General features: G+C 43.5%; 2 protein-coding genes across 3 annotated transcripts; one reads left to right on the top strand and one right to left on the bottom strand.

Annotated features, from left to right (window-relative positions):
• On the bottom strand, nt 1–26,933 carry LOC131306981 (probable LRR receptor-like serine/threonine-protein kinase At3g47570). Its single transcript, XM_058333414.1, has 2 exons — nt 24,272–26,933; nt 1–821 (listed from the first exon to the last, which is right to left on the bottom strand). The coding sequence occupies exons 1-2, from the start codon at nt 26,931–26,933 to the stop codon at nt 469–471; spliced, it is 3,015 nt and encodes a 1,004-aa protein (XP_058189397.1). The 3' UTR covers nt 1–468.
• Nucleotides 16,386–18,773, top strand: LOC131307417 (uncharacterized). 2 transcript variants are annotated; one of them, XM_058333913.1, is made up of 2 exons: nt 16,386–17,816; nt 18,113–18,773. In XM_058333913.1, exons 1-2 carry the CDS (start codon nt 17,408–17,410, stop codon nt 18,145–18,147), a joined length of 444 nt encoding a protein of 147 aa, XP_058189896.1. In that variant the 5' UTR covers nt 16,386–17,407; the 3' UTR covers nt 18,148–18,773. Both variants share the same exon structure in this region; 1 of them encodes a protein (XP_058189896.1).

Genomic DNA, 26,933 nt, shown 5'->3' with positions numbered 1-26,933 from the left:
CAGGGAAAACAAGATCAAGAACTATACCGACATGCAATTTCAGGATACAGAGGAATTAAAACTATAACTATAAGGCTATTGTTCCGTAAGGCAAAAGTAGAAATCCTGAGCATGCAATCTCAGTAGGAAACTTCCCACATGAACTGATGAACAACAATTACACATAATTAACACTTAAGATACTTTAAAGAAACGAGGTTCTCGATTGGCAATTGGATCAGCATATTGCGGAGGTATCATTATTGGAGGGCATTGATAGTCCTGGATAGTGGACACAAAGGCACAAGTGTTTTAGTTGACTTGCTCAAACTCATCTTTGCGCTACATGAGCTGAATGGAACCAAACGGAAAGAGCAAGAGAAACGAAAACGTTATGAGAAAAAAAAAGTAATGGAGATTTATTACAAGGTGAAAGAGAGTAGGGTACACACCTTTGGCTTCCATGTCGCAAAATCTTTTTAAACTTCCTTATGTTTCTAGCCTCCGTTCACCCAAGTATTTTTTTATGTTACATAGTTTGCTCACAACGGTTCCCATCTCCATGCGGTCTCTTGGCAATTCTGATGAACATGCAACTCCAATTGTCAGAATGGAAACCATGCAATCGTTTATCCAACTTCCATTGTTGTGCTCCAGTTGGATGGAGGGATCGACTAAATCCATCACTTGGTCTGGCAAAGCATTCTTAATGAAGTTATGAAGATTTAGATGATCTTTAAACAATTTGTCAGTTGGTCTTTTGCCAGTAAACATCTCCAATAGAAGAATGCCAAAGCTATATACATCCCCAATGGTGGAAGCCATGTCACCCACGCCATACTCTGCACATTGATTCAATTGTTAGTGTATTTCAGTCTGGAAACTGAAATAGCATTGCTTTACACTTCTCATTGTTATAGAAAATCCATGCAATAATCTATTACACCAGATGGTATTTATGGATATATGCTACTGAATATGGTGGTCATTGATTAGGGAGAACTTAAGACACTTTAAAGATAGCCACTATCAAATCAGTGTGGAAATGTCTTATAGGACAATCTAATCTAGTCGCCCATGAGAATGCACAGTACTCTAACATTAAGGATGTTAGAATATATATAGAAGGGCATGGAGTTTGTATTGGCAAATGCTTCAAACGAAAGGACAAAAAAATGTAAGGGTCCAGTAGTTTACACAAAGCCAAGCTTTATATAGCTTAAATTTTACAATTGATTGAAGAATTTGTACCTGGAGCAATGTAGCCTATTGTTCCCCTTATTGCACTTGAATTGCTTTGATGTTGCGGTACATCTGTTGAGATTGCAGAAATAATTTTTGCGAAACCGAAATCTCCAACGTGGGCAGCCATTGTATCATCCAAAAGGACATTACTAGCTTTCAGATCACCATGAATGATTGTCGACTCACAACCACAATGAAGATACTCAAGTGCAGAAGCAACATCAATAGAAATGTCTAGCCTCTGGCTCGCTTTTAGGTACTCGTGCTCCGCAACTCCATTTTGATGCAGCCATCCATCTAATGTTCCATTGGCCATGAATTCATATACTATAGCTTTGAATTCATTACCATGGAAGTCTATGCTAGAACATGCACTTAATACCTTCAAAAGATTTCGATGCCTTATGGTTTGAAGTGCTTTGCATTCTAACATGAAGCTCTTTAAAGCTCCCCTAAGCTGAAGATTGAGAACTTTCACTGCCACAACAATCTGGTCTTTTTCAAGGATCCCTTTGTATACAGAAGCATAATTCCCAATGTCTACTACATTAGACTTTGAGAATCCATTGGTGGCTTTGAGGAGATCTGCATAAAAAACTTGCAAAATTTGGTGTTTGAACGATGGCATGGAAGAGGCCTCCTTCCTTGAGACGCGTTGTCGGCGACAAAACATAATCAAGCTAGCTATCAAGGTTGAACACATCACAAGAGCAACCACCAATATTAATATTATCTTTGTCATGTGAGATAGCTTGTTTGTGTCTGAATTTGAGTATGGACAAGGAGGAAGATATAAGTCTGCAACACCTCCATATAGATCATCCATTCCAACAATTGAAATCGCGCTGGCATTTCGAAAGACTCCTTGTATTGGAACTTTTCCATGCAGCATGTTTAAAAGACAAGTTCAGTTTTTCTAATGCAAGCTCACCGAGATAACTAGGGATCAGCCCTGTTAAATTGTTTTGTGAAAGGTCTAACTCTCGTAGACCCCTTAGCTTGCTCAAACTTTCTGGTATCTCAGCTTCAAATGAATTGCCTTCCAAATGAAGCACTTCCAAGCTCCAACATTCACTCAACGAATTTGGAATAGAACCTGATATCCTATTATTGGACACATCGAACTCTACCAGATTTTTTAAGGACCCAACCTCTAATGGAAGAGAAACCAGTCAAGGAATTATAGCCCAAATTGAAGGAAGTGGAAATGGAAGAAAGATTCAAAATTTCAAGGGGGATTGAACCATATAGATTATTGTAAGAAAGATCTAATGTTAACAATTTTTGACAGTTACCGAAACTCAAAGGTATGCTTCCACGGATATTATTATGTCCCAAATAGAGATCATTGAGTGCAGTTAAATTACCGAGCGCAGAAGGCAGTTCTGTGAACTTGTTATCATCTAAAAATAGTTCTTGCAACTTATGACATCTGCCAATGGTGTCGGGAATATGGCCAGAAAAATAATTACTTGTCATACTTAAGACAGTGAGATTGAGGAGGTTCCCAATACCTGAAGGAATACTTCCATGTAGTTGGTTCCCGGCTAAATCCACGATGCTAAGATCGATGGAGAGATTGGCTATGGAGTTGGGCAACGAACCCCTAAGAACATTGTCCGAAACGAGAAGTTTCCATAAATGGGTGCAATTTGTTAGAGATGGGATAAAAGAAAGGTCATCCTCCAACGTGGAAGGTCATCACGAGAAGATTCAGAAGTTCTCCAAGATCTTTTGGCATCGGCCCAATGAAGTTATTGTAACCGAAGTTTATCCATTCAAGCCTGGAAGCATTAGACAACGAATAAGGAATCATCCCGGTGAATGAATTACCAGCAAAGCTAAGAAACCAAAGATTAGGAAGTTTTGACCCTATATCAGGGGGAATAATTCCTTCAAGTTGGTTAACTAGTACTGAGAAATAATTGAGAGTGGAGATGTTGTATAGGCCAGAAGGAATCTTTCCAGACAGCTTGTTATCTGCGAAGTTTAGATATGTCAATCGCTGAAGCTCAGCAATGCCCTCTGGAATCTCTCTATGCAAATTACATTCGAAAAAAGAGAGCGCGACAAGATATGAGAGGTTACCAATGGAAAGAGGGATGGTTCCCGAAATTTTATAACTAAAGCTCGAAGCTTTGACAAAGAACCTAGCGGAGATGGGATGTTTCCACTCAGGTGGTTATTATCCAAGAGCAAGTACTCAAGATGTGAGCAGCGTGACAGGTTGTTGGGTAGTTCACCGCCAAACGAGTTGTTGCTGAGTTGTATAACTTGAAGGCGAAATAAATGACCGATCGCCTCTGGGATTTGGCCATGAAGGAAGTTGTTCCGAAGAATGATTCTCCTCAGGAAGGAGAGGTTTCCTATGTGAGGAGAGAGTGATCCGACTAGGCCTCTGGATGTTAAGTTCAACTTCACGACTCTATCACTATGCCAGCGGCTGCACAAAATGCCATTCCAGTCACAGTAGTGGACTGAATCATTCCAAGAACTGGACTGAATCATTCCAAGAACTCAGACTCAGGGCTCCAAATGAGGCTTGATCATCTATGGCAGCCTTGAAGGCTAGTAAAGCAAGTCTATCAGTTTCATTTGTCATGCCACAAGTGGACAGTGCGTTGCAAACCACCCTGCCATGATTCTTTTTTGGCTGCGTGTTCTTTGTTTTCTGTTAGTGAATCAGACATTTCATGGTGTTTTTATTGTAGAAAATGCCTCCTCACATTTACAAGGCAGCAAGTGAGTCCCTTGTATGGACCATGTAGCGAGGGTCAACTTTGCGTTTCTATTAATCAGGACAGACAAGGGAGAAAAAATAGCCATTTCGGACAGTCATTTTCACTCCCCTTTCTTCGCATACCGGAATTTCACCTTTTAGGTAAATGCATTCTATTTTTTTGTCTTTAGTCATGCAAATCGATATAATTAATTTCCAAAATAGTTGATGTTTTATCAGGTTTGTCATTTTTTTATCACGTGGAATATTAATATTGTTGTTGCACTATATTTCTATTCTTGCAGGCTGCAGGCTGTGAGGTTGAAATCTTATATGTAAATTCCTATTGAGGCTATTAGTCTGAGTTACTATTTTCCCGACACAATTCAAGTGGAGTCTAAATTCAACTATTCAAGGGAAAGCTTCAGAACCACAGTCTAAATTAATTCAACCATTCCAGCTTCATATGGGGTTCTATTTCGTTACAACTTTGAAAGCAATCAATTCAATTGGAGTCTCCAGTTGGGAGGCTTATCCCCACACTTGGTTAGCCAATTCCTTGATCAAGGATGGCTGCTTCCTTTGGTTTTTTCTGTTGACTTTTGTCTGCCATGAATAAAGTTCCTAACCTTTTGTCGAAAAAAGGAAAAAAGAAAATTCTAGAGGATGGAGAAGCTCCATACTTGGACTAAAGATGCCTTGAGCATCACAGGGTCGCTCGGTTGAATGATCCTTTAACGTGTTTGGAAGGAAAGAAAAAGAATCGAGTGGACGGAAACTCTTTCTTTCTGTCAATGTAGTATCCAAGTCTCCGATGAGTAAATAGTTCCAGCAACTTTCTCATTCTGGTTTGTATAGCTGCTGGTCTGTGTAGGACTTGCAAAAAGATTTTTTTTTTTTGTAGTTAGCTTCTGGTTTGTTGTTCAAGGGTATTAGGGACTATAGCATCAATTAGCTAGCCTAGTCAATTATGGATACTTCCTGTAGCAGGCCGAGCAAAATGGCTCGGGCCATTCCGAGCGTGATCAAGTATTCCTTTCAACTCAAAGACACCATTCTTTGGACGTTCGGGTCAGCAACCGTAGCCGAGGGTCCATGAAGCCGAGGGTCTCTCTATTTATTACTTCCTTTAATGCTCCATTCCCTACACCTGCTCAGGTTGAAGGAACACGTTCGCTTGGATAGCTGCCGAAGGTCCCACAACATGCTCGGTGCCGAGCGTGGCTTGGCCGACGGTCCAGCTCATCCGTATCAGAACAGTAATTATGACAATGATGATGGTCATGACGTCATCCGAACGGTTATGAGGATAATGATGGTGGCACGTGAAAGTGCCAGCTCATCATGAAAACGGTTGCAAAAACCCTAAACGTGATGCAACAGTGACATCAGCCGACGCGTGTCGAGCGTTGGTGCAATCTTGGAGACCAAGCGAAGGGTTTCCTATAAATATCCCATTATGCCTTCTTGGAAGAGGTACGCTAAAACAAAACCCTAGCTCCCAATCTCTAACTCTACCTTGCAACCAAACTGACTCTTGCACTGGAGGGCCATCCCGGAGAACCTCCGGTGTGGTCTCTTAGTCATGCTTCGTTTTGCAGGACTGAGCAAAGGAGACAGGAGCTAACCCCGAACCACCATTCAAAAAGTACGAACCATCCGGAACGGAGCCCCCACAATTTGGTGAACCTGACGTGAACTTGATTCTCAGATCCACGGCGGCTCCTCCACCTCGACCGCCTCGTTCGTACCTAAAAACCTCACCCCTCGAAATCTCCACCAGTCTCCTCCAAAGAAAAATGGGCGGAGCACCACCACCACCTCCTCTCTTTCAACCCCTCAGTTCCTCTTTGCACATCACCTCTGAAACTGGTATCAACGCTGTCTCCCCATCTCACCCTCCTGGATTCACTCCACCAGGCGTGAGCTCTTCCATCCAACGTTCAGTGGGCCTGAGTGAAGACGCTCTAGCATACATACAAATGCTAGAACAGCAACAAGAACAGACCAATGCTGATGTAGCCGTCCTACGAACGGAGATCGAAAAAATCAAGGCCAAAGAATTTCCAACGGCATCCCACTCTGGATCTCAGGGTCGGCGCCGGAGAGGAAATCTGCCACCCCCTCCTCCTTTGGGTGCTGATGCGCGGCCAAAACGAATCTCAGTCCACGACCGCCTGGACCCACCATTGACAGACCATGAACTGGGGATAGCGCTAGCCTTAGGCAGCAACTCTCACCAGTTCATAAACGTCTCGGCAATGGTGCGGGACATAGGGGAAGAGAAGGACGACAAGAGGGGAGCCTGCATACTATTTTCTCGAGTTCATCGGCTGGAGACGAATACTCCCAGGGCTCCCAAAGCTACGATACCGTGGAATTTCAAGACAACGATCAGGCTCTCATCCCGTACAAATCCGAACGGCAAAGAAGCCAAACGCCGAGAAGAAACGGGAAAGGTCCCCAGAGCCATCGGATCGAACATGATGAAGTCCCTCGGGAAAAGGCCTACGAAGGACGAGCAACAAATTCAGTAAGCACTCGGAGGCTAAACCGTGAAAGGAGTGTAAGTGTCGTCGTTCGGCAAGACGATCGCCCTAGCCAACGAAGGGTTTACCATACCGAAAATCTTCCAGAAGAAGACTACAGAAAGGTCCCCATAGAGAAGAGGGAGAGGGGATTTCAACGTCAGCAGGATGAGAACGAAGGAAAACAAGAATGCCGAGCATCAAAGAAGTCTAGAAACGCTCGGGAAGGTCTTCCCCCTCGGCCAACCCACGAGTACCAATTGAAAAAGCTGACAGAATCACCCTTCTCGGCCAAGATCCAAGCCACGTTGCCGAAGCTAGGTCTACATCTTCCAAAGTTCCAGAAGTTTGATCCCAGCACGACCGAGGCATACACCCATCTCATCAGTTACAGAAGCACCATCTCATGCGTCACCGACGACGATGCCATTATGTGCAAAGCATTCCCCTCGAGTCTTGGGCGCCTCGGCTTGCTTTGGTTCAACCAATTAGAGGCTGGATCGATCCACAGTTTTAAAGAGCTTGAAAGAGCTTTTAACTATCGATTCATCACTAGCAACAAGCAAGCCAAGGAAGAAGATGCCTTGGCACAGATGAGGAAGAGGCCCGGTGAAACGCTTCGGAAATATGCCGAACGTTACTGGCAATTGTTTAATGAGATACCCGGTGTTGATCAATACTGGGCGGCAAGGAACTTTAAGAATGGTTTGGAAACTGGAAGCAAAATCTTGGATGAGCTGGCAATAAGGGCGCCTCATGGAATGAACGAGCTAATGAGGACGGTAGAACAGTTTTGTTCGTACGAAGAGTTCCTCGCCGAGCGAGAACTTCAAGGAGGACAGAACTCAATCATACCTCAAAGCCTTCATGTCCCCACGCCCCAAATCGCACCACCGAAGCCCGTGGTCGCTGTCCAGCCGAAGAAGCAGGTCAACACAGTCAAGATGGCAGACAAAAAGGGGCCGAAAGCTCATGACTATATAGCTGAAACCACAGTTTTCAAAGAGCCAATTTATTTCCTCCTCCATACGATAAAGAGGGAACCGTTCTTTGTTTGGCCGAACCCTCCCAAACTGAACACAGAAGAAGGCAATAACAACAATCGGAAGAGATGCTCGTACCATAACGAGCTCGGGCATTACACCACCGCCTGCGCTCCCTATAAGGCGCTTTTGGAAAATCTAGCAGCGCAAGGACTCCTTGATGATCATATCGACTGGACAAAGACGCCGAGGAGACAGCCGAACGTTGGTGGACAAAACCTTATTCCGCGTCCAGTCGGAGTAATCAACGTTATTCATGGGTCAACAACAAAGGAGGCAGCAAAACAGCTTCGTCAAGAGCTTGTCAAAGCTTAGAATGTTACCCAAGTTTTTTCCATCGATCGTGCTCCAAAAAGAGTCAAAATGCTCGAGCGTCCCTGGTCAATAACCTTCATCGAACAAGATCTTCAACGCATCCAAACCCCCCATAGCGACGCTCTGGTGGTCACACTCCAAATCTCAACTCACTCGGTCAAAAGGGTGCTTATTGATCAAGGAAGCTCGGCAGAGGTGATGTATTTATCTATCTTCAACGAGCTCAAAATCCCACAGTCGTGCCTTTTACCAGCAGAAGTCCCTTTAATTGGTTTCAGTGGCACTCCAGTTTGGCCTCTCGGAAGGATTACCCTCCCTGTCGTTACGGGCTCGGTTGCTTCTAATCAAGAATTCGTCGTTGTGAACGCACCGAGCCCATACAACGCAATCCTTGGCCGAAATTGGCTCCATTCAATTAAAGCCGTCGCCTCAACCTACCACCAGGTGGTCAGGTACATCGGCGCTAACGGTAAACAAGAAGATCTATTTGGAGACCAATTACAGGCCAGACAATGTTACGTCTCGGCCATTGGAAAGTCATCAAGCTCCAAACGAGTACATTGGGTTGAAATCCCTGACAAACCAGTCCTCGAAGACGTCGGATCTCTTCCTGAAGAGAAATCAATTGAGGATCTTATAAAATTCCCACTTAACGAGGATGCATCCCGATATTTCATGCTCGGCACTGGTTTGTCCCAAGCCGAGAGTGAAGAAACCTTGCAGTTCCTCAAAAGCAACATCGAAGTTTTCGCATGGACGCCGTATGATATGTCAGGCATTGACCCAAAGCTCATTCAGCACTCCCTCAAAGTTTTAAAATCAGCAAAGCCTGTGATTCAGAAGCCTCGGCGGTCGGCCAGTATTCATGCCGACGCAGTTAATGAAGAAGTTGGCAAACTCCTCGAGGCTGGCGCCATCAAAGAAGTACAATACCCCACTTGGCTCGCGAACCCTGTGGTGGTGAAAAAGAAGAATGGAAAATGGAGAGTTTGCGTGGACTACACCAACTTGAATGATGCTTGTCCGAAAGACTGTCTACCCCTTCCAAAGATTGATCAATTGGTTGATGCAACGGCGAGTCACGCTCGGCTGAGTTTCTTGGATGCTTACCGAGGTTACCACCAGATAGCCATGGATCCCGACGATATGGAAAAGACGGCATTCATCACACCTAGAGGCCTCTTCTGTTACCTAGTTATGCCGTTCGGCCTTAAGAATGCGGGAGCCACATTCCAAAGAATGGTATACCTGTTGTTCGGAATTCTCATTGGAGAAATCATGGAGGCTTATATTGACGATATGGTGGTGAAAAGTCTCAAGGCCGAGAATCACCTCTCTCATCTTGCCGAGGTCTTTGCAATCTTGAAAAAGCACAAGCTACGGCTTAACGCCGACAAGTGCGCCTTCGGAGTTAGCTCAGGGAAATTCCTCGGCTACCTGGTTACTCGGCGCTGTATCGAGGCGGATCCGAACCAGATCTTAGCTATTCAGCAATTAAAACCACCATCCACTCCTCGAGAAATTCAGAAGCTAACTGGGATGGCAACGGCTCTCAACAGGTTTATTAGCCGCTCGTCGGATAAATGCCATGTCTTCTTCCAAACTCTTAAGAAGCAAAGCCGACGAAGTTTTAAGTGGACGGAAGATTGTGATGCAGCCCTCACGGAGCTGAAATCTTATCTCTGTTCGGCCCCTCTTTTTGTCAAACCAGTAGCTTTCGAAATCTCTATTTAGCTGTCTCTCCACATGCCGTGAGCTCGGCACTTGTCCGACGGAAGGCCTTGAGGACCAACCAATCTACTTTTCTAGCCGAACCCTACTCCCAGCGCAGACGAGATATTTGCCACTGGAGAAGCTACTTCTAGCATTGGTTACAGCAGCTCGGAAATTGCTCCCTTATTTTCAAGAGCACCCCATCATAGTTCTCACAGAGTTCCCACTTAAAAACCTCCTGAGGAAGGCTGACCTATCAAGCAGAGTGTCCCAATGGGCGGTCGAATTAGCAAATTTCGATATCCACTTTGAGCCTCGAACTGCAATCAAGGCCCAAGTATTGGCGGACTTCATTGCTGAATTCACCCCTGGAAGCCCGGACGAGGAAACACTGGTCAAGCCTAATTATGGGATGCTAGAACAACAAGAAGCTCGGAAAGCTTGGAACTTATTCAGCGGGGACGTTTGGAAGTTGCACGTTGACGGGGCATCAAACAGCAATGGCGCGGGTGCAGGGGTTGTCCTTGTAAACCCTTGTGGCATCCTTCATGAAAGTGCTATCACAATCAACTTCCAAGCCACAAACAACGAAGCAGAATATGAAGCTCTACTTGCTGGTCTCCGAGCCGCGGCAAGTTTACAAGTTGAAGACCTACAAGTGTTCTGCGACTCTCAGCTGATCGTCAATCAAGTAACAGGTGATTATGAAGCTCGGGACCAAAGAATGATTAAGTATCAAGCTACCGCTCTAGAGCTAATCCGAGGGTTCAAAGGATTCCAAATCGTACAGATCAACAGAGAGAACAACGCTCATGCCGATGCTCTTGCAAGTTTGGCCTCGGCAAGCAAAGCATCTGAATACCGACACATCAGCCTCGGCGAGATTCACCAGCCAAGCTTCGAAGTCTCGGAAGAAGTATTCAACATTTCCCTCGGCCCAAGTTGGATGGATGAAATCGTCTCGTTCCTCAAAGATGATACTCTACCCTCCGACAAAAAGGAGGCCCACCGTGTACGCAGCAAAGTAGCCTACTACTGGATCTCTGAGCTCGGCCAACTATACAGGAAAAGCTTCACTGGGCCATATCTTCGAGTTGTTCACCCAACTGAGGTCCCAATTATTTTAACCGAGCTTCACTCTGGCAGCTGCGGTTGTCACTCTGGCGGCCGTTCCCTATGTCAAAGAGCTCTCAGTCAGGGATACTTCTCGAAAGGAATGAAGAAGGATTGTGAAGAAGTGGTCAAAAAATGCAAGCCTTGCCAGCTTTTTTCCCCTATACCAAGGCAGCCCGCTCAATCTCTCAAACCTATCACTAGTCCATGGCCCTTTGCTCAGTGGGGCTTGGATATAGTAGGCAAACTTCCAACTGCCCCTGGGGGCTTCAAGTTTTTGATCACTGCAACGGATTACTTTTCAAAGTGGGTGGAAGCCGAGCCATTAGTCACGACGACTGAAGCAGACGTTCGGCGATTCGTTTGGAGGAACATTGTCACAAGGTTCGGCGTGCCTTATGCAATTGTGTCGGATAATGGCTCCCAATTCGTTGGAAATGAGTTAACTGGACTCTGTGCTGAGTTCGGAATTAGATTCTTCAATTCAACCCCATCCTACCCCCAGGGCAACGGCCAGGCCGAAGCCACTAACAAGACTGTCTGCGCTGGTATTAAACGTCGGCTGGACTGAAAATGAGGAAAATGGGTCGAGGAACTCCCTAGGGTCCTTTGGGCCTATCGCTCCACTCCCAGACGCTCCACTGGCCAAACTCCCTTTGCAATGGCCTTCGGCATAGAGGCCGTCATCCCACTGGAATCAAGGTTCCCGACCCTGCGCACCGAAACTTTTGATCTTGAATCCAACAATGATGCAGTGGCAACCGAGCTTATCTTAGCCGAAGAAAAGCGAGACGACGCTCAGCTCAAGTTAGCCAACTATCAGCAGGAAGTCGCTCGGGGCTACAATCGAAGCGTAAGGCTCAAGAAGTTCAGAGCCGACGACTGGGTTTGGCGAAAGGTTGTCCGAGCCAACCAGAAGACAAAATTCAAACCGAATTGGGAAGGACCCTATAGGGTGATTAACGAGATCGGCAACGGCTCGTACAAGTTAGAAGACAAAGAAGGAAGGGAAATTGAGAATCCCTGGAATGCTCTGAACCTCAGAAAGGCCTACCTTTGAAGTCTCTCGTCGGTCTCAATCTATCACACTACCTCTCAAGTCTATTACTTTTCTCTTAACAAAAGTGATGTACTTGTTTTGGCAATCTTTTATTTAATGAAAAGTATCTCCTACTTCTGAAGCATCAGTGTTCTCTATATTTGATTACAATGATTCAAACACCAATCGCTATAAGCTCGGTATTCTGACAATTACAGCAACGTTCGGATTTCTTTATTGCAAACACGATTATGGCTCGGAAAATTTCATTTCCAGCCACAACTCGATTAAACATATTGGTTCGGCTATGTTCATAATTTGACTTGAACTAAAATGGCCACTACAAGCAATTACTCCACCTATTACCTTGGCATAAGACTGGCATTTTGAGCCGAGCCTTACACCAAAGTAGGGGCTATCATGAGTAATTACCAAAACCTCGAAAACAAACCAAGGTTGCTTAACCTTCGGCGGCCAAAATCTGAAAATATTTCTAAGGCACAGAAAAATATTCAGTACAGTAACAAAGTTGAGAATTTCTTCTAAGTCATTGAAACACAAACTTGAAATTCAGAAACTCCTACCAAGAGGGCTCGGCTTGGTAAAACGTTCGATGCCGACCCCCTTAAAACTATTACATCTGGCATGGCAAATCCTAAGTGTTCGGAGCTATCCAGTCCAAAAGCAAAATTCAAAATATTCAGAAACAAAATAAAATAAAACTTAAGGAAAATCCTAAACCGGGGTATCTTCGGCAACTTTGTCTTGTGCCTTGGGATGGCTGTCACCTTCACCAGCCTTTTCCTGCTAATCGGCCACAGGCGTGTCGGTCATCTCTTCATCATCATCCTTGGGAGGCAAGGGTTGGCACTCTTCTTCAGTATAAGGAAGGTCAAGATCAGGCACCGTTGGCTCGGGCAGCTGCTTAAGAAAGCCAGACTCGGGCTGAATTGCCATTACACCGGCCATTGCGTCGGCACTGGCAGCATATCCCAGCTTGAAGAAGTCAGGTAACCGAGCTTCAAGTTCGTCGTTTACCATCTTGTGAGCAATCTGGGTATACTCCAGTGCGGCTCGGTTTATTCCGGCCTCATAGCCTCTGGCGTCGGCAGCTTTGAGCTTCTCTTTCTCTTCCACCCTCATTTTTTCGGCATCAGCCTCGGCAGCAGCCTTAACGTCGGCCAGCTCCTTCTTCAGCCTCTCCACCTCTACCTCCGCATCTTTTGCCTGCTGATCTGAGATCCTCCACTTGGTTTGGTAGGAATCTCGGTTAGACCTGTACCGTTCACGCTCGGCAGAGACTTTGGTGGCCTTGTCATAGGCTTTCAGGGCAGCCTGTCCAGCCTGCCAAAAACGTGGAAGTAAAGATTACCACAAGGAAAAATCACAAGTACAAAAACTAAGCACAAGTAATACCTGCACAAGATGCGAGCACATTTCCCCGAGCCCAGGGATCAGGTCGGTCGGCACTTGATCATAGTCTCTCGAAAGAGCTAGACCCCTGAGGAGCGTCACTGCAAGGTTCGGTTCTTCCTTAACGGAATCACTCAACTGCAAGACCCTTCCATCAGACATTGTGTAAGAAGGACTGAATGGCCATCGGACGGCAGCCTCGGTTGCGGGGTCGGTGAGGTCGATATGAGGTTCGGAAATGTTCCTTTGCTCCTTGGGAGGGGAGGCTCGGGCAACACTCGATGGAGCTGATTGAGAAGGGTTCGATGGTAGAACGTCCTCAGATGTCTTCTGTCTTTTTTCTTTCTGTTGAAGCTGCTGGTCAGAAGAGCCTCGGCTTCGAGCTGGGTTACCCGACTTTGTTGGTATCACTGGCCTTGGGATGTTTCTTCTCGACATGTCTTGGGAAGCAGGGTCAGTAAAATCGTCGGATAAAAAAGGGGTGAGCCACTCCTCGGCGGTAAACCCAATCTTCGGCAATCGTACTCCGTGTTGCCGCTTCTCCCGAACGCCTTCGCCGTTTGAAGCACCACCCTTTTTAGACGCTCCCGTAGTCTTTGGGGCACCTACTTTCTTCTTCCCCGGTTCGGCTTCAGCTTCTTTACTCTTCTCCTTCCTTCTCAGCACACCCTTGTATGAGGGTTTATAGTCAAGAAGGGTTGCAGCGTGTCGGCAAGCTTGGGCGAGGAGCATGTCGCAAGCCTTCTCTCGAGAATTTGTATTAAGTCCCTTTGATATGGGACCGAGCTCTGCAAACAAAAGATAGCAGGAATGCAAGCGTTAAGCAACAAAAGTAAAGCCGAGCGAAATTTTACTAAGATTAAGAAAGGAACGGTTCGTTGGTACCTCTCGTATCCTTAACTTTAGGGACTGCGTACCGACGAAGACCATCGCCAAATTCGTAATTTCCGTGGACTTCGAGGTAAAAATCGGCCCATTTATCCGTGTCGGATAGACCCTGGATCAAGGGGCTCTTTTTAGGTCGGGTTGAAAGATACCGACGGCCAGATTTACCATGACGAGACATGGTGTAGGTGAAGAAAAGGTCCGTCGGCCTGAAGTCCAGATCTTGGCTCTCCATTAGAGCAATTACCGACATGATGATTCGGTAACTGTTGATTGTCAATTGATGGGGTGCCAAGCTAAACTTCCATAGTATCTCCCTAAGGAAGGGTGAAGGGGGAACCGTAGCCCGGCCTCGCAGATGGCCATTAGGGGCACGGTTATGTGCTCGGGACGGTGATCCCTGTGGTCCTTTATATCGGTGCTCTTGACTCTATGAATCAGAACGTCGTCGGGAATGTCGTACTTCGTACGGAACGCTGCATACTCTCCCGGATCGCCACTAAAGTAGTGGGCATAAGGGCATAGCAGTCCCTTGTCAAAGAGGTCAGCATCGCTCGGCGCCGACGTTGAAGCCTCGGCTCCTGACATGAGCCTAGATTTGGCTTCTTGTCCCACCAGTGGCTCGACCTCAGACTGGGTGTCAGAAGAGAAACTAATCTCAGGCTCCATAGTAAATCTGTCTGCAGCGTACTCGAAGTCACGCTCGGCGTTAGAATCGTCTGTCACTGGAGAAGTTGCCGACATCCTCGTTGAAGAAGATACAACCGCTCGGCTACTCCTCAACCTACGCCACTCGATAAGTTCACTGAGGAATTGACGATCGGATTCGGTTTCCGAGCAATCCGAGTCTGAAGACACGTCGATGACCTCGTGAGCCAGACCTAGGAAAAGAACAAAGGGGAATTAAGCTATTGAAATCTGCGTCGGCAAACAAAATCGTTTGAAAGTTCGGTTCATCTTATCGGCTCACGAGTCATATGCTAACCTATAGTGGGCTCGGTACTTCTATAAAGACTCCCTACGGTCGGCAAACAAGAGAGTTGGGGAACGTTTGGTTATTTACCCCCATCAAAAGAAATTGTTCGGCGAGCCCCAGACATCCTATGGGGGCTCGGAAGAACAAGTTGAGTTCAGGGATGAACATCATCGTTCTCCCCAGAAATCTACTGTTCATACAGTACAAAAACCCCCAAAGTCATCCCAAAAACCCAGAAAATAAGCGTGGAAAGCAAGAGAAAGAGTGAGACGATAAAAATCGATGACATACCTTAAGATTTCAGTTGGAATGGGGCTTGAAGTTGAGGATCTGGATTCAAGCTGAGTTCTGGAACGAAAATGTAGAGAGAGAAGCTCCAAGCGCTAGAGAGTGAAAGTGCAGAAGAACTTTCTCTCTCCTCCTTCACCGGTATTTATAAACGGGGCGGGGCTTTTCGAATTTCCCGCCCATCATTTCACCGCCGAACCCCTCGCCAACCTCTACGTGACACGTGGCGACTGAAGTCCTTGCCCATGCCAGCCGTCTCCTCGTCTGCCTAGATGTCCTTTCAACTGACACACCCGTTCGAATACTTGACAGCTGTTACCTTATGTGGGGCTCGGATTAATCTGCTGAAAGTTCAAAGCTCGGCCAAATCTTAAATCAACCCATACCGAGTGAAGATCTTCGGCATAGGTTGAGGGGCTATTGTAGCAGGTCGAGCAAAATGGCTCGGGCCATTCCGAGCGTGATCAAGTATTCCTTTCAACTCAAAGACACCATTCTTTGGACGTTCGGATCAGCAACCGTAGCCGAGGGTCCATGAAGCCGAGGGTCTCTCTATTTATTACTTCCTTTAATGCTCCATTCCCGACACCTGCTCAGGTTGAAGGAACACGTTCGCTTGGATAGCTGCCGAAGGTCCCACAACATGCTCGATGCCGAGCGTGGCTTGGCCGACGGTCCAGCTCATCCGTATCAGAACATTAATTATGACAATGATGATGGTCGTGACGTCATCCGAACGGTTATGAGGATAATGATGGTGGCACGTGAAGATGCCAGCTCATCATGAAAACGGTTGCAAAAACCCTAAACGTGATGCAACAGTGACATCAGCCGACGCGTGTCGAGCGTTGGTGCAATCTTGGAGACCAAGCGAAGGGTTTCCTATAAATATCCCATTATGCCTTCTTGGAAGAAGTACGCTAAAACAAAACCCTAGCTCCCAATCTCTAACTCTACCTTGCAAGCAAACTGACTCTTGCACCGGAGGGCCATCCCGGAGAACCTCCGGTGTGGTCTCTTAGTCGTGCTTCATTTTGTAGGACTGAGCAAAGGAGACAGGAGCTAACCCCGAACCACCATTCAAAAAGTACGAACCATCCAGAATGGAGCCCCCACACTTCCTATCAAGCCCAAATCAATCCTTGATATCTGCAAATCATTCCTAGGCTTTCCTTCCCTTCTTGTATTCTAGATTTGATTTTATTAGCTGTGATTGTGGGATTGACTAGCTGTATAGAAGGGTAAATGTATGGTAATAGTTTGTATATATATCAGTAACAATGTAAGGTTCCTGTAAGGTATGAAGAGAGAAACCATTGTAGTTTTCTTCTCACACTTTTCTTCTCATTCCATTTTATTATGGTATCAAAGCAGTGACTGATCTGCCTCTTCAAACCATGACAGAGAAACAAAACGAAAAAGCTTCCAATTCAAATGATGCCTTGGGATCAATCAACGATCCCTTCTTCATTCCTCATTCTGACAGTCCAACTGCTGTTTTAGTTTCCCCTCTCCTCTCAGGAGATAACTATAGAACGTGGCTTCGCGCAATGACCATGGCACTTCGCGCTAAAAATAAGTTGGGCTTCGTCGACGGAACAATCGAAATACTCACGGAGTCCAGCATGTTGCGTCAATGGGAGCGATGCAATGATCTGGTTAGTTCATGGATTCTCAACTCCACAGAAACTGCGATCCGTGGGAGCATTCTTTACGCTGAAACAGCTAGAGAAGTGTGGCTGGATCTTCGTGATCGATTCACCCAAATCAATGCTCCGAAAATCTATCAACTGAAGCAAGCCATTGGTAAAACAACACAAGAAGATACTACCGTCTCCACATATTTTACAAGGATGAAGGCACTATGGGATGAACTCAATTCCCTCTCCACTGTACAGCCTTGCACTTGTGGCCATGGAAAAGCGAATGCTGCTCTCCATCAACAAGATCATGCCGTGGAGTTCCTCTAAGGCCTCCATGAGCGCTATTCTAGTCTACGAAGTCAGATTCTTTTAATGGAGCCATTTCCAAGTGCCGCCAAGATTTATGCTCTCGTGCGACAAGAAGAGAAGCAACAGGAAATACACTCTTCAACCCCTTCTACAACCATGCCCGAAGCTGCTGCATTAATAGCCAATTCAGTTACTTCCAATGGCACAGAAAACCAGTCTACACCTTCTCAAAATCATGCTAATCTCAGCACCAATTCTAGGGGTTCGGGTCATCACCCAAAACAGATCATCCAATCGGTACAACGGAAATCCTAATCAGCGCAACATAGGTGGAGACCATCGCCAAACTGAGAAACCAAGGATGTACTGTGATTACTGTGATCGAAATAACCATAACCAAGATACATGTTATAGGTTGCATGGTTATCCCACAGATAAACCAAGAGGTTCCTCAAATAACCATAGACTTTCGAGTTCCTCTTCTTCAGGAGCTCCTCGATCCAACGATCGAGCAATGGTGGCTGCTCCATTGATTACCCAAGACCAATACAACAATATTTTGGCCATGCTTTCTTCAGGTAGCATTAATTCTCAAGCCAACTTAGCAGGTATAGCTCTTAATGCGTTAGATTCTGCTTGGATTATTGACACTGGAGCCTCAAATCACATGTGCTCCTCTTTGGCATGTTTCTCATCATATTCACCATGCTCCACCCATGTCCAACTACCTGATGGTTCTCATGCACCAGTCACACATATTGGAACCATAAAATTTTCACCAAATTTTCAACTTGAGGATGTCTTCTACATACCTTCCTTTCATTTTAATCTTCTATCTATCAGTCAGCTCACAAAATCTCATCAATACTCTGTGACATTTTTTCATGATCGATGTGTGTTTCAGGACCTGTCCGTGAAGAAGACGATTGGACTGGGTAGTGCACATGGTGGCCTTTACTACCTTCAAAACCCTTCTGCACATTTCATTACTGGTACACCTACCATCGACATTTGGCATTGGCGGCTTGGGCATCCTTCTCATCATCGGTTTTTAGAGTTAGCCAAAAATGTTCCTTTTATTTCTTGTTCCAATAAATATGTTTGTGATGTTTGCCCTCAAGCAAAACAAACCAGGTTGAGTTTTCCCACTAGCTCTATTTCATCTATTAAACCGTTCCAATTGATTCATGTTGACATATGGGGGAGTTTTTCCCAGCAATCTATGAGTGGTGCACGTTATTTTCTTACTATCGTGGATGATTTCTCAAGATGTACTTGGGTATACCTTATGCGTTTTAAATCTGATACAAGCTATCATTTAAAATCGTTTTTTTCCATGGTGAAAACCCAGTTTCAAGGCAAAATAACACATGTATTTTCTGGTGATGGTGACTTATTTCTTCCCCAAATTCAACAAGTTCGTTCTGATAATGGGAGTGAATTTTTGTCAAATAAAATGCAACACTTCTTTTCTGAAAATGGTGTTATTCATCAAAGAAGTTGTGTATCTACACCTCAACAAAATGGCGTTGTTGAATGGAAACACCGACATCTCTTGGAAGTTGCTCGGGCATTAAGGTTTCAATCAAATCTACCTCTTTCCTTTTGGGGTGAATGCATACTTACTGCTACATATTTAATCAATAAAACTCCAACACCTTTACTTCAAAATAGATCACCTCATGAAGTATTATTTTGCAAGCAACCTTCCTATTCCACCCTTCGCGTGTTTGGTTGCCTTGTGTTTGCCCATAATGCCAACATCAAACACAAGTTTGATCAGCGTGCCAAGCCTGGAATATTTGTTGGATCTCCATATGCCCAGAAAGGATACCGTATTTACGATATCAAGAGCAAAACTATTTATGTGTCAAGAGATGTTGTATTTCATGAAACTATTTTTCCATTTCATGATGTCACTTCAACTCCCACACCAACACCAGTCATCTCACTACCTATTGAAGATCATCCACGATATGATTATTACTCACCCTCATCTACAATCGCATCTCCAATGCCAAACTCATCCCCTCCTACAAGTGAACCATCTTTGGTTCCACGAGAATGTCCCCCCATTGTCCAGACATATCATCGCCGAAAAGCAGTCCCTATTATTCCCCAAGAAGTGCAGTCTAATCCACCCACACCTTTGCCTCAAGTAGAAACTGTTGACAACATAAATCCTGCACCCACCAAACATTCCACTCGAGAGCGAAAACAACCAGCCTATTAAAGGGGGTATGCCCCTTTGACTTTGTATTCACAAAAAAAAAACTCTCATTCTAATTTTGACGGTTATACCGTTAACTCGACTGCATAATCTTTGAGATATTAATTTTGATCTACGATATGTGTATTGCCACATGGACCAACTCTGTCAGCCAATATATATTTCAGTTTCCTTACTTATTTGTTATAATTAAAATGACCCGGTGTAGCATTTGGTTATGCATGTATCAGGCCATTTTTCAGCCACAACTAACCATTCCATTTATAACTCAAGGTGTTCGGATCAACTTGCCGACTAATCCCGGCAGACAATCACTCCGTCCGCTTGGAGGGGGGAGGATTTGACCGCCATACCAATCCCTAAGTGAGGGCTTCACAATTGGGTGCATTTGGAACTATATAGGAGAGGGTTTTGTTGAATCCCTCTGTCCTGTCCTCTCTTTTTTTCTTTTTTTTAATCCTTCTTTAGTTAACTCATTTACTTGTTTTATTCGAGGTGCACGTAAGTGATGGGTGCTGTCTGCCTAATTTACGCTTTGTCGGTCCGTTTATATTATTACTTGATATATTTTAGCATTTTGTGGTGTTTGTAGACCTTGAAGACCGATAGTGCAAAAACGTGTAAATTGGAAGGTCTTTACAAAGTTGATCAAATACATCAAGTGGCCAGCTTATTAATTCAATTGGTGTGTCGAAATTATCACGGGAAAGCCATGTAGAGAAGCACCCAATAAAATTACCATGCGGTTAAAGGCTATATTTGGTATGATTGGGCATTACGACAAATTTAGTCCAAGGATGCATAGAATAAGTTTTGGGTTTGGCAGTGGGCCCGAATCAATATATATCACACGGCAGCAACTTTATAAGGAGATGAAGGGTTTTTGCTCGGGGTACTACGGATTCCGCGACAGATGGAAAGAGCGGCTGCTGCGACGAGAAACAAGGTCACGACATCACGGAAAAGAAGCGTGACTTCCACTCTCTTGGCCGGCTAAATCCCTTGTCTAGAGGGAAGATGAAGCACCGTTCCAAGTAATTTTGTATATGTATAGGTTTAGGTTTTAATATTCGAATTGATTGTAAAACTTAGAACCCTTTTCATTACAATTGAATGAATTAATTTTACTTCTTCTTATCAATTGAGTATTTGTATTCGCGATTTCAAATGCCTAGTTTTGCAATAGTTTTCACTGATTGTGGTTCGAGTTCTGAGATAGATTATGTTCGTAAGAGCCAAACTGTGCTGCTGATAGACAGTCCGTGCTATGCGATAGTCTATGCCTTTTAACGACCCAATTATTTTCTTGATAATTATCGAAAGGGATTGCAAGCCCTAACGATAGTCTTAAATTATTCGAATGTTAAACCTAGCCTTTGCATATTGTTATTACGCAGTCGGGGTGGATTCGAACCCTAGATATTTTCCTCCATCGTTTCTAAATCTTTTAATTAAATTTCTCTTTAGTTTAATTAGCTCTTCAAAACAAATCAACCAATCAATCTTTACTTTTTCAAATTAATCTAGAAGTTGATTGAATTATAGTAACTTAGCCAATCTGTCCCTGCGGATCGACACTCGATCTTAACCACTATTCTACGGAGTAGTAGTTAACTCCAAGCTTTTATAAATTTATTTTTGACATGGAACGACGCGGTCAGTAAGCTAGCCTGAGCATCCTAAGTTACGAGGGGAAAAAAAAAACTTGTCTTTGCTTCATGAACTGATAGGAATTGAAAGAGGGAAAACAGTAGTAAATGATTACATTTTGAGCAAATTACTGAAACTGACGTCTATGCAGAGATCAGAGAGGGTAAAGATGGTACACGTCTTTGCCTTTAAATTCGCTAAGAAACAAAACCCATCTCCATTCAGTCTCATGGGCGATTCCATTGAGCAAGCGATTCCAATTCCTAGTAGTGGTAGAAGTTTTTTACACAACACGGTCAACATGAACTTCGCAAGTTAGGATTGGTTTTTCCCACACAAACACAAATATAACATGACACAGTGACATAAAACTTTTCCCTATGAAGTGACCATATGTCGGGAGAGGTCATTGGAGGATAAGATCTTTGTTAGTAAAAACTTTTCCCTATGAAGTAGTAAGGTGTTCTCCGAGGGCATGACTCATTATCACTTCTAACTTTGAATCTTGATCAGACAATTTTATTATACAAATACTTTTAAACAGATGATTTGCCACACCCATACGTCATAGGTTGACAACCACTTTTCGTCTTTGCTGTATGGTTTACCCATGTGGGCTAACTTTTCATAGACTTTTGGTATCGCTTTTTTGTTATTTTCTCGTAATTTTCATTTGATTTGAGATTAAATTTTATGTTACATCGTTCGACTCAACAAGGGCAATCAAAATAGTATAAAAAAGGCCCAAAGTTGGAAAAAAAAAAAAAAAAAAAGGGTTTACTAAGAATGACCACAAAGACATTATTTCGATTCCCCTCGTCAAGCCGAATGACGTGACGTAGAAATAATTAAGCGAAAATAACAACAAAAAAAAACGTGCAAAAAAGACTCTTGAGAAGCTAGGCCAAATCACACCATATTGCGACTCCAACCAGAATGATTCGATACCGACTATGGATAGAAGCTGGAGCTCAAGTGGATAGTTGGTTACTTTGGAGGGAAAGTTAGTTTGTAGAATGGTTGTTGTGCAAGGGTCATTGACTTGTTTGTTGGAGTAAAAAAGTGGAACGAGAGATCCCCAAGAAAAGTCCACTGCTTCTTAACACCGTGCCTATCACAGAACATCAATTCTGCTGCCTAGCTAATTTGTGAAAATCAAGGCGACATTAGTTAGGGTTGCCGAGGGCACCCCCAATATTGGAGAAGAAGAGGTCGCGGTCCAAAGCTTGTGCCAATAATTCTTTTCGGTAACTAGAAAGGTATAAATCAGACTAACAGAGTGTCCTTAAAATTGAAATTTGTTTCCCCACATAAAGCAACCAAAATATCCTAGAACTACTCGTTTATTCATCCAGACATTTGTACTCTTATTTATGCTATGAATGTCGATATCAATATCATAAAAGTTTTAATGTGTAACTTGAAAAATCTAGAAGTATCCTTACAACTATAAAGAATCGATCACGAGTATCGGATATGTAAGGAAGTATCATATACATATGAACAATGCGATAGGGATACAACTCCCTTATAGAAGTAATCCTTGAATTTCAACGACAGAATTATAGAATTAACAGGGAAAGCAAGATCAAGAACTATACCGACATGCAATTTCAGGATAGAGAGGAATTAAAACTATAAGGCTAGCTGTTGTTCCATAAGGCAAATGTAGAAATCCTAAGCACGCAATCTCTGTTGGAAACTTCCCACATGAAGTGACGAACAACTAATACACATATTAAGCATTAAAGATACTTCAAAAAAACCAGGTTCTCAATTGGCTGTTGGAGCAGCATATTGTGGAGGCACCATTATTGGAGAGCATTGGTAGTCCTGGACAGTGGACACAAAGGCACACAAGTGCTTTAGTTGACTTGCTCAAACTCATCTTTGCTACACGAACTGATTCGAACAACAGGGAAAGAGCAAGGGAAACGAAAACGTTGTAATGAGAAAAAAAGTAATTGAGATCTATTAGTAGGTGAAAGAGAGTGGGGCACACACCTTTGGTTTTGTTGTTGCAAATTCAACTTTCCAATGTTTCTACTCTTCGTTCACCCAAGTATTTTTTTTTATCTTACACAGTTTGCTCACGACGGTTCCCATGTCCATGCGATCTCTTGGCGATTCCGATGAACATGCAACTCCAATTGTCAAAATGGAAACCATGCAATCGTTGATCGAACTTCCATTGTTGTGCTCCAGTTGGATGGAGGGATCGACGATATCCATCACTCGTTCTGGCAAAGCATTCTTAACGAAGTTATGAAGATTAAGATGATCTTGAAACAAACTATCAGTTGGTCTTTTGCTAGTAAACATCTCCAGTAGAAGAATGCCAAAGCTATATACATCCCCATTAGTGGAAGCCATGTCACCCATGCCATACTCTGCAGATTGATTCAGTTGTTAGTCTATTTTAGTGTGGAAAGTGAATATGATTGGATGCATGGTTCTAAACTCTTGATTCTTATATAAAATGCATGCATTAATCTGTGAAGCCAGATGGTATTTATAAATATCTGCTAATATTGTGATTATTAATTGATGGGGAGAACTTAGGACACTTCGAAGATAGCTACTATCAAATCACTATGGAAATGTCATATAGGACAATCTAAATTTTTAGTCATATTTTTTAATAGATTTTGCATAGTTATGGATTTTTGTTTTCAATATGCAAAAGATTATTAGGTAAAGCTTCTAACACAAAAAAATAACATATCGAAATAATTATGCTTGTTTTCAAAATGTTTGCTTTTTACAAGGAAAAAAAAAACAGAGCCATAAAGTTTCAATTTGTAACTTTGCCCTTAATCCTTCGTTTTTTAGGCAAACAAGGGGGTATTTTGGTAACTTGGCCCTTAATCCCGACCTCCCCCCAGACTATATTTTCCCCTTCAAAAATGACTAATAATCCTATTGGGATTATTAGTCCCGGGATTCAAGATTGCACAAATACGGGACTAAAGTGGATGGGTGGATTAATAGTCTAATCCTAGATCTACTCCCCCTATCAAACCGGGCCTAAAACATTACGGATATTAGATTATATACAGAAAGGCATGGAGTTTGTATTTGCGAATGCTTTAAATGAAAGGACAAACATATGTAGGGGTCCACTAGTTTACACAAAGCCAAGCTTTATAGCTTAAATTTTATAGTTGATTGAAGATTTTGTACCTGGAGCGATGTAGCCTATTGTTCCCCTTATTGCACTTGAATTGCTTTGATGTTGCGGTGCATTTGTTGAGGCTTGAGAAATAATTCTTGCTAACCCGAAATCTCCAACATGGGCAGCCATTGTATCATCCAAAAGGACATTACTTAGCTTCAGATCACCATGAATGATTGTTGACTCACAACCACAATGAAGATACTCAAGTGCAGAAGCAACATCAATCGAAATGTCCAGCCTCTGGCTCGCTTTTAGGTACTCGTGTTCCGCAACTCCATTTTGATGCAGCCATCCATCTAATGTTCCATTGGCCATGAATTCATATATTATAGCTTTGAATTCATTACCATGGAAGTCTATGCTAGAACATGCACTTAATACCTTCAAAAGATTCCGATGCCTTATGGTTTGAAGTGCTTTGCATTCTAGCATGAAGCTCTTTAAAGCTCCCCTGAGCTGAAGATTGAGTACTTTCACTGCCACAACAATCTGGTCTTGATCAAGGATCCCTTTATAAACAGAAGCATAATTCCCAACCCCTACTAGATTAGCCTCTGAAAATCCGTTGGTGGCTTTGAGAAGATCTGCATACGAAACTCTTAGAATTTGGTGTTCGAAAGATGGCTTAGAAGAGTCCTCCTTCCTTGAGACACATTGTCGGTGACGAAACATAAACAAGCTAACTGCCAAAGTTGAAGATATCACAAGAGCAACCACCACATGTAGTATTATCTTTGTCTTGTAAGATAGTTTTTTTCTCTTGGACATTGATGATGGGCATGGAGGAAGATTTAAGTCAGCAATACCTCCACATAGATTATCCATTCCAACAATTGAAATTGCACTGGCATTTCGAAAAATTCCTTGTGTTGAAACTTCTCCATACAGCATATTGAAAGACAGATTCAGTATTTCTAATGCAAGCTCACCAATATAACTAGGGATCAACCCCGTTAAATTATTGCGTGAAAGGTCCAACTCTCGTAAACCCCTAAGCTTGCTCAAACTTTGAGGTATCTCACCTTCAAATGAATTGCCTTCCAAATGAAGAACTTCCAAGCTCAAACATCCACTCAACGAATTTGGAATAGACCCTGATAACCTATTATTGGACACATCAAACTTTGCGAGGTTTTTCAAAGACCCGACTTCTGATGGAAGAGAACCAGTCAACGAATTGTAGCTTAAATTGAAAAAAATCGAAATCGATGAAAGATTCATGATTTCGAGAGGTATCAAACCATATAGATTATTATGAGAAAGATCTAATGCTAACAACTGTTGACAGTTGCCCAGACTCAAAGGTATGCTTCCACGGATGTTATTTTGCCCCAAGTAGAGACGATTCAGTGCACTTAAATTACCAAGTGAAGAAGGCAGTTTTGTGAATTTGTTCATTTCTAAATCCAGATAATTCAACTTATGAAATCTACCAATGGTGTCGGGAACATGGCCGGAAAAATAATTGGATGATAAAGCCAAGATAGTGAGATTGAGGAGGTTCCCGATACCCGAAGGAATACTTCCATGTAGTTGATTCAACCCTAGAACCAAGAAGCTAAGATCGATAGAGAGATTGGCTACGGAGTTGGGCAATGAACCTTTGAGAAGATTCTCGTTAACAAGAAGAAATGTCAATTTGGTGCAATTAGTTAGAGATGAGATGAAAGAAATGTCATCCTCCAACTGATTGGCCTGGAAGTTCATCACTTTAAGACGTAAAAGTTCTCCAAGATCTTTTGGCATCTGCCCGATGAAGTTATTCGAACCAAAGTATATATATTCAAGACCGGAAGCATTAGACAACGAAGTAGGAATCATCCCTGTGAACAAATTATTATAAAAGCCTAGAAACCGAAGATTAGGAAATTTTGACCCTATATCTGGAGGAATCTTTCCTTCAAGACGGTTAAATTGTACTGAGAATACAGTGAGAGTGGAGATGTTGTATATGCTAGAAGGAATATTTCCAGACAACTTGTTAATCTCGACGCTGAGAAATGTCAATAGCCGAAGCTTAGCAATGCCCTCAGGAATCTCTCCTTGCAAATTGCATTCACTAAAGAAAAGCACGCCAAGTAATGATAGGTTACCAATGGAAGGAGGGATGGTTCCCGAAATTTTATTTGTACTGAGGGTTAAATCTCGAAGCTTTGACAAAGACCCTAGCTCAGATGGGATGTTTCCACTCAGGTGGTTGTTAAACAAGAGCAAGTACTCAAGATGTGTGCAGCGTGACAGGTTCTTGGGTAGTCCACCGCCAAACGAGTTGTTGCGGAGGTCTATGTGTTGAAGGCGAAATAAACGACCGATCTCCTCTGGGATCGGGCCGTGGAAGTTGTTGTCTGAAAGAATGATTCTCCTCAGGAAGCTCAGGTTTCCTATGTGAGGGGAGAGTGATCCGACAAGGCCTTCGTATGTTAAGTCCAACTTCACGACTCTATCGGGATGCCGGCGGCTGCACATAATGCCGTGCCAGTCGCAGTAGTGGACAGAATCATTCCAAGAACTGAGGGCACCAAAAGAGGCTTGATCATCTATGGCAGCCTTGAAAGCTAACAAAGCAAGTCGATCAGTTTCATTTGTTCTCATGGCAAAAGTGGAGGGTGCGTTGCACCACCACACAATTAGGGCAGTGTAGAGCACAAGAAGGAACCACTTTGCCAT

This window comes from Rhododendron vialii, chromosome 11a (assembly GCF_030253575.1).
Source record: "Rhododendron vialii isolate Sample 1 chromosome 11a, ASM3025357v1".
Taxonomy (NCBI): Eukaryota; Viridiplantae; Streptophyta; class Magnoliopsida; order Ericales; family Ericaceae; genus Rhododendron; species Rhododendron vialii.
The sequence above is the reverse complement of the archived record's forward strand: the minus strand, read 5'-3'. Positions and strand labels throughout refer to the sequence as shown.